The 17,638-nt window shown below is 38.5% G+C and overlaps 1 protein-coding gene across 4 annotated transcripts in view; it reads right to left on the reverse strand.

Annotated features, from left to right (window-relative positions):
• Positions 1-809: 809 nt before the first annotated feature.
• SLC35D2 (solute carrier family 35 member D2) overlaps positions 810-17,638 on the reverse strand; it is a 56,620-nt gene continuing 39,791 nt past the window's right edge. For 3 of the 4 annotated variants that reach the window (XM_025187892.2, XM_075931833.1, XM_006129361.3), the window contains exons 5-12: positions 14,981-15,052; positions 13,390-13,458; positions 12,347-12,449; positions 10,053-10,145; positions 5,770-5,837; positions 4,407-4,485; positions 3,477-3,559; positions 810-2,739 (exon numbers count right to left, since the gene is read on the reverse strand). In XM_025187892.2, the coding sequence (XP_025043677.2) occupies positions 2,628-2,739; positions 3,477-3,559; positions 4,407-4,485; positions 5,770-5,837; positions 10,053-10,145; positions 12,347-12,449; positions 13,390-13,458; positions 14,981-15,052 (679 nt within the window). In that variant the 3' untranslated portion in view covers positions 810-2,627. The remainder of the gene's footprint in view (positions 2,740-3,476; positions 3,560-4,406; positions 4,486-5,769; positions 5,838-10,052; positions 10,146-12,346; positions 12,450-13,389; positions 13,459-14,980; positions 15,053-17,638) is intronic. The other variant, XM_006129362.3, reaches the window with a different exon arrangement.

Genomic DNA, 17,638 nt, shown 5'->3' on the forward strand with positions numbered 1-17,638 from the left:
TAGACTTAGAATTTGGGATTTGATTTCTTTTTGATACGTTATGACAACCCACATTAAGTTCATCCACATAAATGCCAAAGACATTACCACAGTATCACCTTATTTCATTCTGCATTTCTTAATGATCTTTTACATCTACTTTGACTAATATACATATAGGGTTGCCAGATGGTTTAACCCAAAATACTGAACACTCCCCTCCCCCCCCAAAAAAAAACACTGGGGAAAAAGTTCTGTTGAGAAAAAATAGGGGGGAGACCAAAGTTGTTGAGAAAAAAAAGGATCCCAAAAGTTGTTAAGCAAAAAAAATAAAATAATAATTAAAAAAACCAGCATGGCCCCTTTAAGAAAGGCTTTTGCGGCTTTTTGGCCCTAACAGGCTGCTGGCAGCCATCCGCCATCTTGTCTCCTTGCTCCGGGTTGAGCAGGTCCCTTGTGGAACCTGGTAAGCATCTGGGATTTTCGCCTCCTGGCTGGGAAAAAAATAACAGAAAATATTGGACATTTCAGGTGTCCGGTATTTTCTGCATTTTTTTTTTTACCAGATGGGAGGTGAAAATATTGGACTGTCCAGGTCAATACTGGACACCTGGCAACCCTATATAGATATGCATAAGAATCGTCATTGTTTGTACTTTACTTAAGACACCCAAAATTCAAAAAGACTTCATCAGAAGCATGGTATGTATGATTGGCTGATTAAAATTACTTCAATTATGTAAATTTTTTTTACTGTAACAAATTTAAACTAGGGCTCACTTGTGACTATTTCCTCTGTACCCAGTAAAAAAAATATATAAAACATTAAAAATCATTGCATTTCTTTATTTACAAGGATACAGCAAAAAGTATTGCAGAATTAATCTACATACCAACATAGTTGTATTTCCGTGTGAGTTATTTTCTAAGTGAGCCTCATTTCAGTAGCACAATTGCTGTATATCTGCTCTTCTGAGATCAGTGAAAGCCATTCTGCCATCTTGCCCACTTGCTTAAAGATGAATGGCCAGGAGATTGAGGCCCAAAATTTAGATTTTTGGGGGCAGTGGTGGGGAAAGGGAGTTTTACTAGACAACATGAACAGAAACATGCCTAACGTTTTTAAAATGTAAACAATTTTTTTTTAAAAGTAAAGTATATCTCTGAGGCTATGTCTAGACTATGGGATTTTTCTGAGATGAAAAGCTCCACCGTGTCCAGGAAACGCATCTGCTCTTCCGCTTTTTTTGGCCCAACAGCAGACACGCTCTTTCGGAAGCCCTGTCTTCTTCCTCCTACAAGGAAGAAGGGATCTTCTGAAAGAGGGTTTTTTTCTGAAATTGTGTAGGGCCCAGTGTAGAGGTGCCTAATTTCAGAAAAGCCTCTTCTGAAAAAACTATGGGAAAAATTGTAGAGCGCAATTTGCCTACCTTTTTCCAATAAAGCCCCGTAGTGTAGACAGAGCCTGGTTTAGCAGAATTGTTTAAGTTCATAAAAACCAGAATGCGAAAGTGACGAACATGCTTTCAAGTAGTAGAACACCAAGGCACACTCTGGGACTTCTGGAGTATGTCTACATTGCAGTTAAAAACCAATGGCTGCCCAGAGCCAGTTGATTTGGGCTCACAGAGCTCAGACTAAGGGGCTGTTTGTGAGATAGGCATTGACCAGGGGTGGTCATTTCTGGCCCTCCTGCTGCCAGCCCCCTCCAGCCCTGACCCGACCGCTGCCCATCCAGTTGGTTCCCCCCTTAGTGGCCCCACTGCCCTGTCAGGCTCTGCTGCCCTAGCAGGCAGCCCCACAGCCTCTGCTCAGCGGTTGGGTCAGGGCTGGAGGGGGCTGGCGGCAGAGGGGCCAGAAATGACCGCCCCTGGTCAATGCCTATCTCACAGTTAAACAGCCCCTTAGTCTGAGCCCGAGTCAGCTGGGTCTGGGCAGCCTTGGTTTTTAATCGCCCAGCAGCCCTGCTGCCTTCACACACTGAGCTCTCAGTGCTGCTCCATTTAGCCCTGCAGCCGCTACGCTGTGCTCCTGCTGCCACCCATTGGTCTCCCACGACCCCTGCTGGGAAGCCCCACTACCCTGCCAGCTTACAGAGCTCCCAGGTGCTAGCCCTCCACTGGGACTCTCTGGTCCTGAAACCTCCAGAGTGGACCAGAGAATCCCAGTTAAGAGAATTTCAACCTGTAGTGCAAAGAGGGTGTAAAAACATTTTGATTTGGTAGCATTGTAAACCCTTTCTGTAGTGCAAACAGGTCTGCAAGGTACAGTACAGAAATTGTTCGAGTCCACAGTGTCTTCCGGGGGAGCTTTGCCTTGGAAAGACTGAGTAAGAAATTTAAGGTTTGCTCAATACAAATATTATCAAATTCAAATATTATCTATGACGTGAAGAATAAAGACAGTCACAGCTAGCCAATTAGTTTGTACAGATGTTTCCATATAAAAAGTTGATGTTGGTGTAAAAGAATAAAACAAAAATAAGTTGTAATGCTATTTATAAGATCTTCTGAGCCTTTAAGATGTGTACACAAAGGAAACTGAGGTAGCTTCTTCTCATTTCAGTTATATTCTAACTGCCAGTGCTTGATTAACTTTATGATAGTGCTGTTTAGAGAGCTTGAATCTTCATTGCCTTTCATGTTAATTCATTTCTGCTCGCTCTTTGCATCAGGACATAGGTTTTCTTCAACTGTAGGCTGCTCGGGCTTATTGTATTCCTGTAATATTAAACATGAGTATCGCAGTCCTCCTGCCATGCTAAAGAAAAGAGAGCAGACACAGGATCAGGGATACTTGCTGACAAAAATAATTTATGTATCTAACAACTTTCCTCCCAAAGATTTCAAAGGGCTTTACAGACTGAGAGCCAGATTTTCTGCTGGTGTAAATTTGTATATCTTAGAGCTGTACTGATTTACATGATCTGAGAATCTGGTCCTGAATACATGGGAGTAGGAGGAAATCAATAATAACCATTTTTAAGGTGCCCATTTGGGGTGAGATGCAAGTAACACAACAGATGTTAAGAACTGAAAATGAAGAATGATTACTCCTATGAAAGTAGACCATCCTGGCACACAAATTCAGTAACAAGTAACAGGGATGAGCACATCTCACTGGAATCAAAATTCCCATTTCCTGCAATACTTGGAGTTTCCTTAGATGTCTCATCCACAAACTGACAAGGCCCAGCTCTGCTCATAAAAAGTAATGAGCTACAGCTCCCAGTAGTAAAACTGAAAGCATATCTATATCATTACAATCTTACCTTGACAAAATAAATATATTGAAAGAAACATAAATAGACATAAAAATTAGAACTAATCCTAATGCACTTTACGTCCTCAGGCAAGATGTAGCACTTGCCCACCCATGGGTTTCAAAATTACCTCAGTCAAATTGGTCAACTGAAACAAACAAACAAAAAATCCCTGTCTTCATGAAGGAATAGTTTCTCAGTTTTACTAAATGAAGACCATTCAAATTCCACTCACCAAATATTTAGCCCTATAAAGTTTAATATCGAGAATACGTAGTCTCCACCAACAAACATTCCAATGTAAGCAATGGATATATTCTGAAAAGAGAGCAAAAGTCAGGCATTTACAAAATAATTATAGTCTCTGAGAATTTAAATATCACTAAGTTAATTTGCTTTTGTACATGTTTAGCTGTTGGCCCTTCAAAACTATTACTTGAATCACGTTCATAGTGTGACGAGTTTAGTGGTAATGTAATAATAATATACAATAAACATGCATCATGTTCCTAAATATTAACAATTCACTACAAGCTGATTCAGGTAGCAAGTATTTAAAGGACCAGAAATTCCAAAGCCTATTTCTTTCATTCTACCTTCTTTGAAGGGCATATTTTCAGCTGAGCTCAGCCTCTTTTGTGAAAATCTCTGCACCTGTGTCTATAGCTTCTTGATTTAGGTTTGCAATTGTGTAGAAGTGCGGGCATTCAAATTTGCACCCAGCTATCCAACTGTAAGCACAAATTGTGCCACCAAGAGCCCTTTGTTGACAGCTTATATAGAAACTCACTATATCAGCAAGACACTATGGCTATCTCCACACTGCTCTCTCTTGTGCAAAAAAAAATGCAAATGAGGTGAAGCGTGGAATATTGCCATGGCTCATTTGAATAATTAATAAGGCTCCATTTCTGCACAAGAGGCTTTTGCGCAAGACCCAGACTTCCTTTTTTTTCAGGAAGAACAGCTCTTAGGCAAGAGAGGGGTTTTGCGCAAAACTGGAGCCTCATTAATTATGCAAATGAGGTGCGGCGATATTCTACCCTTCACCTCATTTGCATATATTTTTGCACAGTGAGGGGGCAGTGTAGACATAGCCTTAATGTCTGAATATTCCTCATCATCTATTTCGGTGTTCTCACCCTTTTTCTCTACTGCCACTTACCTTGATTGCACCAACCACTGATGTGGTAAGAGCAGAATTGTAGTGGCTGCACAGGACTGTAGAATACATTAAGAGAAACCTAAGATGAAGAAACAAATCTTAGTAATTCATTCTATATTAGGGATGTTAAGAAGGTATTTCACTAATCGTGTAGCTGATAGAATTTTTATTTACTACAGGATTAGTTAATAAGGATAGGCACTCAGTCCTGGCTAGTGCTGGGTCTGGGAGCTACCCCTGCTGCAGCTAATCCCTGCCCGCCCAGCTCTTACTACATTTAAAATGCAGAGATGCAGCGGAGGTAGCTCCCAGACCTGGTGAGAGCCAGGACTGAGCTGGGCTTGCTTAGTCCCAGCTCACGCTGGTTTCAGCAGCTCCTGGCCACAGAGAGGTCCAGAAGGGAGCTGGGATCCCTCCCCTCCCCCGCAGACAAAAGCTGCTGCCGGAGCAGCCTCTGCCCACAGCCAGCCCGGGCCACTGCAGACAGGGGTAATCTCTGTCCGAGGCAGACCCAGGCTCACCATGGGCAGAGGCTACTTCGCAGCAGCCTCCCCAGTCCCCCTCAGTGCTGTTGCCTCTGATGGGGGGGGGGGGGGGGGGGGGAGAGGCAGGGACACCTGAAACTGAGATACCATCCTGGGGGTGGGGGGAACTGGCTTTTAAGATGGCTCCCCCCAGAACTGGGTCCTGATCCCTTTCCTTGCTGCCTCTGATACAGAGGCAGCACTGTGGGTGCGGGGGGAATGTGAGTAGTCGACTACTCAACTATTCCATATTAATCTATTAAACAACTCAGCATTATACAATCGTATTCCAGTTAATTGGAACTAAAAGGCTTAATGATTTTTGAAGTAAAAAGAACATATGCCTGGCACTTTCCTCTATTTTTATTTGCTCTGATAACTAGAGCAAAGCCTTTTTTTTATTACTATTCATCATATTTTAGCACCCAAACTGTGCTATGTGCTCTAAAACACAGCACAGTTTGGCTGCTATAAACTTAAAACAAATAAATAAACATGAGCCGTGCCCTACAGAGCATGCAACCTATTAAACTCAGTGAAATAATAAGCTCTTATAATTTGAAAAGAGGTGACAGATAGAGTTGAGTAAGGTAACATTTTAGAATTGTGTTTCTGTCCACCACTGTTAAAAATCAACAAATACAAGCAACTGTTCTGATCATAATCAACATTCTTGGAAATCTCCCGAGCTTTACCCTCTTACATTTCAGTGAAGTACAGTCTCCTAGAAATTCTCAAAGAACTACCTTGAGAATTTACTTTTTTCTGGCTAACTACAATTCTCGGAGATGAAATAAAATAGAAGCAAAAATCTCTTCATTTTTTCATTGCCTTCTTACCCTAAGAAGCAGGACAGAAGAAATTGAAATAGAAATAAAAAATTGGTCCAATGAGTGAAATCTCTAGCCTATTAAAAAGAAAAAAATATCCAGTTAAATACTGTACAATTAATTATACACATACATAGAAACAATGTGAAAATGAAAATGTCCAAAATAAGAAACAATTTATTACAATTCAGGATAGAATTATGAAGAGTTTATATTCACATAGGAGACAGTTTTGTATATTAGCAGGACTAACAGTTAAATTGACTTGTAACATAGTCTTTAACTTTGATATTATAGCAATCTTTACAGAGCAGACACATTAGGCAACATGCTGCAAACACTGGGCAAGCAATAAATAGTGCTTTATATAGATTGAATTTTGGTTTTTAATTCTCATTGATGCTGTTGACTAATAGTGAATATCATTAAAAAGCAACAAACTAGAATTTACACTAAAACTAGTGAAAGAAAAAAAAATCTTCACCAGAAAAAGGCATATATTCCATATCAATGTATTATGTATTTACAGTTTTCAGGGCCTAATCCTTCACCTACCGAAAATAGTGGATATAGGATCAGACTTCCAATCTTTCATTTCAGTGAGATTTTACAAATGAGCATGCTTTTTGAAGGTTTTCAAACATGAGATTAGATATAAGAAGCTCTGGGACCTATTTCCCACCCTGCCATAGGCTTCTGATGCAACCCAGGGCAACTCACTTAACTTGCTTAGGCCACAGTTTTCAACTGGACAGCTGAGGATGATAAGTCTTAATCTTACGGGATATTTTGTGGCTAAAATATGTAAATATTTGTAAAGCACTAGGAGATCTTTGGACAGAAAGAGATATAGGACCAATCATGCAAAACATCCTTACTCAATTGAACTTGTTCTACTCAAACCAGGTAAGAACTACAGACAAGTCGGTAGGACTACTCATACAAGAAAGTTTTTTCAGGATCTGGATCCAGGACCCAGGATTACAGATACAAAGGGGATGGACAACAGTATCAAACACTATAATTTAGAGGGCTGGGGAAACCTAACCTTTGGAAACTTCCTCAGTTTCTAAAATAACCCATTCTTCTTTATATCTTTATAAATAAGGGCTTGTTTTTCATAAGCAAGATCTAGAGCCACGCCTTCTTTTACAACCACATTCATTGATTGTGCCAAAACAGGAACCTATGCAACTACAAAAAGGAAGGGCACCTGTAAGAATTATTTACATTCACTTCTTCAGTTACTGGGCACAGATGGTAAATGTGCATGCCAAGCACTCAAGTCTTAGCTGTAGTTGCTTTGGAGATTAACAACAGTTTGTCTGAACCTCTGTCATTTCAACACCAACTATACACTGCCGTGTGGAACTGAACATTTTTCTGCCGCTTTCATATATATGTGTTGGGCACTATTTTCTTGGAAGTACACACATTTTTGCCTTCAAGGGGAAAAGAAGCCCTTACTCTGCTCCCAAAAATATGCAATTGTGTGTGTGGTGGTAGGGGAAATAAAAACACTCACTTATGCTACAAAGATCTGTTCACAGTGTGCAAGGGCAGAAGGAGTACTTTGTATCTGAAAAATGTAATTTATCTAGTCAAACAAAAGGCTCACACATCCCTCTGAAGGCTGTTCCTTGGGAAGAAATACAACTAAACAAAAAATTCACACATCAGTTACTACAAATGTGTCAGTAAAATTAATTTCCATGAACTCTGATGATAACCTGGAGTCATGATTGTTATAGTTACTGAAGACACTTTATTTCTGTTTTGTCAGTTCATATACCAAGGATAAATTCCACAAACAATCAGCCAGTTGAATTAAGGGCAAATTAACAACAGACACTCCTAGATCCGTGTTTCTCATCCAGTGGTACAAGTACCCTTAGGGATATTCGAGAGAAGTCTGGGGGGGTACGTCAACACAACTGAAATTTGGAGAAAACTGTATTTTTGTTTTAAATTTTACAGTGCTTTATTAGTTTTGTACTTTTTACACCCAAAAATATCATCGCCCTCCCAGCTACGATTAAATTGTTTAAACAAATGTGTTGCAATGGTAGAAAAAATTGTGTGTGTCTGAAAACTGTAGGTACTGGGGGTACTTATAATTTTTTTAAAGGGGTACTGTGGAGGCAGGAAAAGGGAATAAGGGAATTTGTGTGCAGCCATCTTGGTCTTGTTAACAAGAGAGCAAGAGTCAGGCTAAGTCTGTGGCCTGACAATGCGAGATCTGCAATTAGACGCTGCCTTTGCCTCTCGCCTTCATACAGAGATAAGGATAGAATGCTGACTCTGCCAGGACCTTGAGATAAGGAGCATCTGGGTGGAACTAAAATAACTGTTAGCCATTGGTGTTTTTAATGGGAAGGAGACTAATTGTTATTGTTATTGTTGTTATTATATCTAATGGACAGTATATAACTGCTTCATAATTGCTTGTATTCGAGGATCTGCCTCGGGGTGGGGGCTTTTCCCCCAATCCGAACCAGTTTTCCCTTGCTGCAGCTTGTAATAAAACTGCCTCTGGCTACTTATTGCTTACAAACACAGAGAGAGGACAATGTTTTCTTCCACAATTTGGTGCCGTGACTCGGATTCGAACCGAGGTTGCTAAGAGCACCAATGCAACAAAAATTTCTGTTACATGACAAGCAGGTAAAAAGAGGCATCTCCCTGGATCTGCAGATCATTCACCAATGTTTCAACATTACCATGGCATTTTCCATTATTTGAAGTAAACATTCATCATATTGGGTCAGCTATAAAAGTGTCTCCTATTCACAGTAATGGGGCTGAATTCTAATAGGCACAAGTATGTGTTCTCAATAGCTGGGATATATTTGTAAGGAGAGGATCTTTTTTAAAAATAAAGTGTGCATGAAATTGCTTGTGAAAGGTGCCAGAGCAATAGCCTATGACAATGCAATGCTTGATTTTTTCACAAAACAAGCAGAGCACAGACTACAGCAGAGTAGACTTCTTCGTGCATTCCCATCAAAATGCCTCAATCCTCCTTACAAGGATCATGTCTAAGTGTGAGAGAGACGTTCAGTCTCTATAACCACATGAGCTTAGCCTTCACTGAGACTGAGAGAGGGCCAATATTATTATCCCTGTTTTATAGATGGGGACACCAAGACACAGAGCTGTGATGTCCAACAGGCCAGTGGTAGAGCCAGGAACAGAATGCTGGTCTCTGGTGGTCTATCTGCTATGAAACACAGCCTCCACTGATGTGCTATAATTATCTACGAAGAGCCAACTGAGCTGTCATGGGGTTATAACTAAGTGATATGTAGGTCTCAAGTGGGAATAGTATCTAGCTAAATGTGAATATTCTCTCTCTGCTAGAATAAGAGATGGCTTGGAAGTTGCTTTCTTTGGCTACTCCCAGCCTCATTTTAGAGCATTTGGCAAAACTGAAAGCTCATGTAAATCACATGACATAGTTGGAGCCTTATCTTGGGCATACTAATTCCACCCTACATAAGAATGCAAGAATGGCCATACTGGGTCAGACCAAATGTCCATGTCCCCTAGTATGCTGTCTTCTCACAGTGGCCACTGCCAGGTGCCTCAGAGGGAAGGAACAAACCAGGTCATCATCAAGTGATCCATCCCGTCGCCCATTCCCAGCTTCTGATAAACAGAAGTTAAAGATGCCATCCCTACCCATCCTGACTAATAGCCAATTAGTCATTAGTAAGTTTTACATGCTAACTGAAAGAGGACTAGTAATGTGGCTACAAACCACTAATTACAGCAAGGGTTTGAAGGATCTTTCTGGTGAACAGAAAGCCCACTGTATATAGAATCCAAATGCTGGCTTCCCAATACAGAGGGGAAGGTGTCTAGTGAATACCCAGAAGTAGAGTCTCCAAATGAGAGTTACTTGAGAGCAGTAATGTCATAATTCTAAATGAAATGGGGAAAGGACAGAAGGAAAGACTATTGTACTAATTATTGTCGTTTTATTCATTTTTATCATGAACAGAAAGAATTTACAATGTTGTTGCTCATCATGTTGAGACATTAGACTTCACTACATTGAAAAAAAAAATCTTCCTAGCAGTCTGAAGAATTCATGGCCAGAACTCCATGCAATCCAAGCAAAATTAACAGGATTTCACAGGGATGTAGTTCAGGGCAGAATGTGGCCCTAAATTTGGAGAACAGGCTGAGAGCATTGTGTTCCAAGGAACTCTAGATACAGCAAAATAACTCAAAGGGACAAAATAATTAGGACTGTGTACTGGTGTGAGATGTCTAACTGTGCTGCTCACCTTCTGAAGGTCTCCAGTGAAGAAGCTAATAATCATTGTGGGTATCAGCATAAAAGCAGCATTATAGAAAAGGACTCCGTATTTTCCCAGCTCCTGTGAAAAATGAAACATGCCTTTTGGAAACCTGGACTATTTGATAACAAACATCCCTGTAATGTCCCTTCACGCAATTTATTTATGAATGTGCAAAACTTCATGCTATATAATTTAAATGACAAATTTGTTTTTAGGTTTCAAAACTAAACACTGAACTGAACTACCATTCCACTTAGCTTATTGCCAGATTTAGTAAAGCAACACTGCAATGGTTAATATTCAGATATACATACCCATAACCATACACAGTTAGGGTATGTCTATGCTAGCCCCCTAGTTCAAACTAGGGAGGCTAATGAGGGCAACCGAAATTGCAAATGAAGCACGGGATTTAAATATCCCACGCTTCATTAGCATGTTGCCGGGCGGTCGCCATTTTGGAAATTGATTTGCCCGAAAGAATGGAGAACCTCATGAGGTTTAACTGGTAATTCAAAGTAAGGGGTTTATTTTGGAATCGCCCTTCTCTGCTGTGTGTAGACACGGGCAGTTCTTCCGGGCTAGTTAATTTCCAAAATGATGACTGCCCGGGAACATGCTAATGAAGCGCAGGATATTTAAATCCCATGCTTTGTTTGCAATTTCGGTTGCCCTCATTAGCCGCCGTAGTTCGAACTAGGGGGCTAATGTAGACATACCCTTAGAAACTCAGTTAGACCCATATTTTGATTGCTTTGCATCATACAGCTGAAGGAGTTAACCTGCAATAGCTGTCCATGGGAAAACACACAACATATAGCATAAAGGAAGTCTTCAGTCATGTAGGGCTGGCACAGTGGCTCCTACGTCACATCCCCAGAACCAGTGTAGAGGGTGTGATGAGGAGAAAAGGGATGATCCCAGGGTAGTAATATGGAGCACTTCAAGTCACTGGCAGCTGATGTAACCTACAGCAAGCCTGAGACTGCTATATATTTTGTTTGAGGACTTGCATGCCACATAGAAATCCAAAAATCAAAGTAGTGAAAAGGCCTTTTAGCCACACTGTGTAGTCCTTGAATGCAGCCAGATATCTGGGCTTTTAATTTTTTTAGTTTAAAATGAAAGTTTAAATTCTTCAAAAATAGATCAAGCCATGAAAGAACTGCTGATAAAGCATAATGCACAGAATAGACTCAGTTTGACTTCCATAACTGCAAAAGAACATATACCCATTCTAAGGCTGAAATCCAGGCCCCACTGAAGTCAATACCCATCAACTTCATTAAGACCAGGATTTCATACAATGCTTGGGGTTTGAGGCTATAAAGCCTGCCTGATTTATAGCATTTATTATTTTGGAGAGTTAATCGTTTCTTGAATCACAAGGGATTGGTGCATAATCTATTATTTTTGTGTTTGTTTATTCTTGCCTGATTTTGGTTCTGTCATTTTTGGGTTAGTGAAATGAAAAAAAATGAAGGAAACAAGAATTAGAACTTCAAAATGGCTTCATTTAAAAAATAACAAAGAATAAAATTCAGAGATTTTATTAGTTTGGAGGGGAAACTGTAAAATGATTGTACAGTAATATCCAATTGTTTAATGGGGCTACAATACCACTCATATGGAAAGAGGCAACCCTCCTCAAAGTCCTTACTTATATACTTCAAATATGTTATAGCAGAACCACCTAGTTGGGCAAGATAGTTCATTTTCCATCACATTCAGTCATGGGGCTCTCCAATGCCACCTGTAGTGCCAACTGGTATGGCGATTCTGGTATATTTAGTGATATAAAATCTATGACTACTAAGAACTGAATAGAGATTAACATCACTTCCAGCTCGTTTTATATAATCTTTTGCTTTGATAAAGATCATTTGTGACCAAAAAGATGTTTTCCTCCAAATACACATCATATTGTAAGCACATTTTGTTTTTACTCTGACAGAATTTTTTTTGAGAAAGTAGGGTTTATTTTTCCATCTTTAGTAGAACAAGATTATGTTACCCTCTTCCTCAAAGGTTAAAATGAGTGAAAAATCAAGTATGTTACTGACCCTTGCATAGGTTGAAAAATTCGTAATAGCTTTTCCGTAAGCCAATCTATATTAAGAACATATATAATACCTGGAATATGAAAAAGCAAATAAAATTGACTATTTGTTAAATTTAGAGTTATCTCACTCACACTGAAGAATTCACATAATAGTAGCTCTTTTTCCTTTACCACATACATCATATAACTAATAGCAATCTGTTCACCACAAAATTACCTTTGGATCTATTTTCTGTTTAGTGTATACTCCATTTGCTGCTGAGAAGATATCATTTAGCAACACAAAGATGTAGCCTTCCAAATTAAAAGAAAGATCTGATCTGGAAAAAAATCACAAGCATGCCCAAAGAAATATAAACTTTGAAAATCCCAGCAAATTCAGGATTTATCCTTACATCTTTTTTTTTACACTGAACTATTTTACATTTCCACAAACATGTCAATATAACAAACATGTCAGCTTTTCACAGAAATTCATACAATAAAAGACTGTTCCATTCTACTTTTGCCCAGTTTTCCTATCTAGTTCAGTCCTGACAATGTATGCAATCCTTACTGACCATTTTTAACACAAGCAATAACGACACATTAGAATCTAATCAATTTGTATAGGTAGACTCCGATAAGAAATAACTCTCTTCTATTTTGTTTGGTTACTATTCTCAAATAGGGTAATTTGTTTAAACTATGGTGGCACCATTAAATTCATGCCAGATGGAAATTATTTGCTTTTTACTTGTATGTAGCTAACCAAAATATGCTACATTTCTTATGGAATTCCATCTGAATAAAATAACTTTCTAACAGGAAAAGCAGAAGAGAAAATAGAACACACCCCATTATCCATTCCAAATTTAAACTTGTCCAAAATTATATGAATTATATACACGGTCTTCTCAAAGTACATGACAATCACCAGACATCCTTGAAAGGATCTGAGGGCGTGGTTCTTATGAATGTCTATGTTATATTCAGTTTTATTTTAGAAAAAACAGTTGCACGTGTGTATTCTGAGCTTGCTGTGTTATCTATATTAACAGGTATATGTAAAACCAAGTAAAAAACTAGATTACAGAAACATTGTTCAATTAAAACACATTTTGCCTTATAAGTTTGTAAGCCCATCCACTTAATAGATCTCTTCTCTAATTTATTTCTTTAATAGGATTTGCATTCATCTAGGAGCATATTTGCCCCTTCACAACAAAGAAAAAAATAAACTTCAATACACTACCTAATGAGAACAAATGAAAATCTTACCCAGCAGCTATGAAAGCCCCAAGAATGATGGTAAATACACTGATAATAATACCCAGGGAATATCGTTTCCTGTAAACAAAAATTAGATAAGTTCATATTTAGAATATTAAGAGAGAAACTAACTGGCTTCCAGTCCATTTAAAAGGCTTTATAAACAATTAGTATTTGGAAAATAATTAGAAGGACAAATCTTGGTGGCTGTAAGCAGGCAACGTTCTTTTTTGATGTTAAGGAGAATTCTGCCTGTAATGCCATCAGGATTTGATCTTGTGAAAATATAAAACCGTTAAGTAGTAAAATCTGCAGTCTGACAGATTCTTGTTAATGTTTTGCTTTACTAATCTTGTCATAATTTAAATATGGTCTTTCTTGACATACTGTCTTGTAACAAAATGCTAATACTCTATTACTTTGAGTTATGTAAACACAGCTCAGTAAACAGTGTCACAAAGGCTGCATCTAGACTGGCATGATTTTGCGTAAATACTTTTAACGGAAAAGTTTTCCCGTTAAAAGTATTTGCGCAAGAGAGCATCTATACTAGCATGTGCCTTTGCACAAAAGATTTGTTTTAGCGCAAAAGCATCTGTGCCAGTGTAGTCACTCTCTTGCGCAAGAAAGCACCGATGGCCATTTTAGCCATTGGGCTTTCTTGTGCAAGAAATTAACATTGCTGTCTACACTGGCCCTCTTGCGCAAGAATACTTGCGCAAGAGGGCTTATCCCTGAGTGGGAGCATCAAAGTATTTGTGCAAGAACCACTGATTTTATACATTACAAAGTCAGTGTTTTTGTGCAAATACTCGCGGCCAGCATAGACAGGCGGCAAGATTTTGCGCAAAAGTGGCGGCTTTTGAGCAAAATCATGCCAGTCTAGACGCAGCCAAATTGTCAAAGGTCCTCTGCTGCTATATAATTTCCAAAGTAAAGCCGAGAAAAATACATTTCAGTGCTGTGGGAGTGTGATAAATTCTGCCTCCAGGACAGTGGTGCAATGGGATGGCATTTGTGTAACATATAGTCTGATTTGCTCTACAGATTCAGGGACCGGTTGTAAAAGAAATCAGAGCTGTAATATCAAAAAAGTGATTTATTTTTAATTAATTTGGCCACAGAATGAGGTTTACACAGTTCAGTAGAAGTACATTTTGCTTTTCTGAGCAGATACAATGTAAGGTGCAACCCAACAAACTGCTCCCCAAGTAGCCTCCTGCATTTTTCCTCTGACTTCAACAGGGCTCGCATGTTTGGTTGCTCAGAGCAGCTTGCAAGATTGGAGTCTAAAAAGAGCAAACCTTATTCAAACAAACAGCTATTTGGACCAAACCTTGTTTATCTTACTCAGGTGAAGTGAAGCTAATGGACTCACTCATATAAATAAAAGTAAACAGATTTTGTCCTAGATCCACCAAAATGTATTTCTTTTATTGTCACAGATAAATTTTAATTAGTTTCTAGTCTTTGCTCTGAGTTTCTCTCATCAGTGAGTATCAGCCATGCAACAGCCTAGCCAAATACTACAAATGCTCCACTTGGTAATGACAAAATAAAATGGTATTTTGCAAATGAAACAAACAAACAAAAAATTCACCCAAGTATGATGATTTCCAGCAGCAGTGTAAGTGGAATGGTGAACTTCCTGAGCACTGTAAACATCGGCAAACTGTCCAAATAAAGGGGGGGAAAAAAAACGATGCAAGCACTGAATGGAATGCAAAGCATTTTTATTCATTTACTTCTTACTTAACTTTGCTAAGCAGGAGAGGAACTATTTACACTAGCATTACGAAGTTAGCAGAATACATTCTTGGCTTGTTACCACACACAAAAATGTCAGTCTGACACCAGATATCATAATCACTAAAAATAAAGAGGCCTGCCAGTTTTTCAAAACAAACAAAACCCAGGTACCTGTTACAAAACTACTCCGAGTTCAAAAAGAGGAAAAGGAATAGAAATCATCATTTTCAAATTCCACCAAATGCAGCCCTTATGAACTGATATTTTCTGTAGAAATCCTGCTTATAATAAATAATGAGGATTTTTATTGTACAGCTTAAAGATGGCCAGCGAATGTAGCTCTGTAAATGAATTTAAAAAAATATAATTCAAAGGATGGGGCTTAACATCAAACAGGTTTTGTGTTTAAAAAATGAAACACAACTAAAAAAGACAGAACATACTAGAAACATGTAAGATGGTAGTAACCCTGTCTATTAAAAATAATGCTGCATTTGAATAAAAGATTGTTAGGATGCACAGAATTATGTATTATGGGGTCTTGTGGATTTACCAATAATGCCTTTGCAGCAAATGATTTTGAAATTAGACACTTCATCCACCTGGACCAATTCATTCCTTTTATAAGGTAATGACTAGTGACCATGTTTAAAAAATTATACAAATCCTAGTTTCAGGCTTAGAAATCTTACTACTCACTCAAATCTTGGATTTATTCAAGATAATCTATATTTTGTAGACAAATTATTTAAAAAACTACATGTGAAGTGGAAAATTCCATATGGTGAGTTCCATATAAACATTTACAACACTGCGGTATTCCTTAATGTTATGATTTGAAATCATGGAGCAAAACTGTGATGAGTAAATCTAAAGGCATATTTTTGCAGTGGGAGATGGATTTGGAATTATAAAACATCAATACCTTTGCTTTTCAAAATAATTTATTAACCAAACTACAACAAAGCTCACTGTTAGATTTTATTGACCCGAAAGCAATTCCAAATTCACATGAGCGAGTGAAATATAAACTACCATATAGTCATACAGAAGAGTTATAAAAGAATAAATGATATTGGACTCTTCGCAATTATATGCTACATGAGTAAAGGGTTTCAGAATCAGGTCCCTAAATGTCTTTAAATTATAGAAAATTCATTTGTTATCTTAAAAAGAAAAAAGGAATATATTTACACCATCAAAGCCTCTCAAACTTATAAAACACACATCATTCTGAACCTTTTTTAATTCCTAATTGTAATCCAACTTAATTTACCATTAAAACACTGTAAAACACAGAAAGGTTTATAATGGTAATGTTCATGTTTTTTCAAAGGTGGTCCACATTTTACCAGAGGTTCTCTCAAAGAGCCCATTTATGGTCAAACAGACCACTTCCCCTCCCAATGACAACTGACAACTGACTCTATGGGGTAAAGAACTGACTGCATGGGGTAAACAAACATACTGCTTACACATGCAAAGTAAATTAAGGAGTGTGTGTGTGTGTGTGTGTGTGTGTGTGTGTGTGTGTGTGTGTGTGTGTGTGTGTGTGTGTGTGTGTGTGTGTGTAGTTCTGTTTTGCGTATTAAATTTTTAGTTTTATTGGAGAAAATTTAACCCCTGTTTTGGTCTTCATTTCACATCTCCCATGCACTCTGTTTCTCTCAGCTGGAAACAAAGGCCATCTGCCCCAGCTGCACTGTTTAGAGTTTGCAGTTCTCCGGTATAATACTAGAAATTGCTCCATAAGCTTAACTACAGCCTCAGGTGCTACTACAACCATGCTGCCTCTATGTAGGGTTGCCAGGTGTCCAGTTTTCACCCGGACAGTCTGTTATTTGTGACCCCTGTCTGGTAAAACAAAAAACAAAACAAAAAAACAGAAAATACTGGACATGTAAAATGTCTGGTATTTCCTGTTTTTCTTGGACAGAAGATGGTGGGGACATTCTTCCCCTGCCGCGTCTGGTGGAGCAAGGGCATTTTTAAAGGTGCAATGACTTTTTTTTTTTTGTTCAACAACTTTGGTTGGTTCCCCATATTTTTTTTTTTTTTTTTTTGGTTCAACCAATTTTTTTCCTGCCATGTTCGGGATTTTTTTGTGAAAGCATCTGGCAACCCTACCTCTATGATCCCCTTGCAAAGAGAGCAAAGCACTCAATTCGCACAGCAAGTCATCTTGGTCCTGCTAGTAATTCTTACACCTGCAGCCCTGCTGTGAAGACCACCACCATAGAGCAGTGTTCAGTGGCACACACAAAATGTAAATATGTATTATTTCTGTATGTCCTCTCCATAGCCCTTCCTGTTCAGTGGTACACAGGCTGATTCCACTACATGTGAATTCTATGAATCCCCTGTACCATTCTTTGTAACTCACACAAGACTTTTGTGTACAAGGGAAAATAAATAAAATAATATCTAGCTTTTATACAGGTCTTTTCACCATCAATTTCAAAACTATTCATATGCATAGGCATATAAAGGCATTTTTCTTACAGGTTTC

The sequence above is a fragment of the Pelodiscus sinensis genome, chromosome 6, assembly GCF_049634645.1.
Source record: "Pelodiscus sinensis isolate JC-2024 chromosome 6, ASM4963464v1, whole genome shotgun sequence".
Classification (NCBI taxonomy): domain Eukaryota; kingdom Metazoa; phylum Chordata; order Testudines; family Trionychidae; genus Pelodiscus; species Pelodiscus sinensis.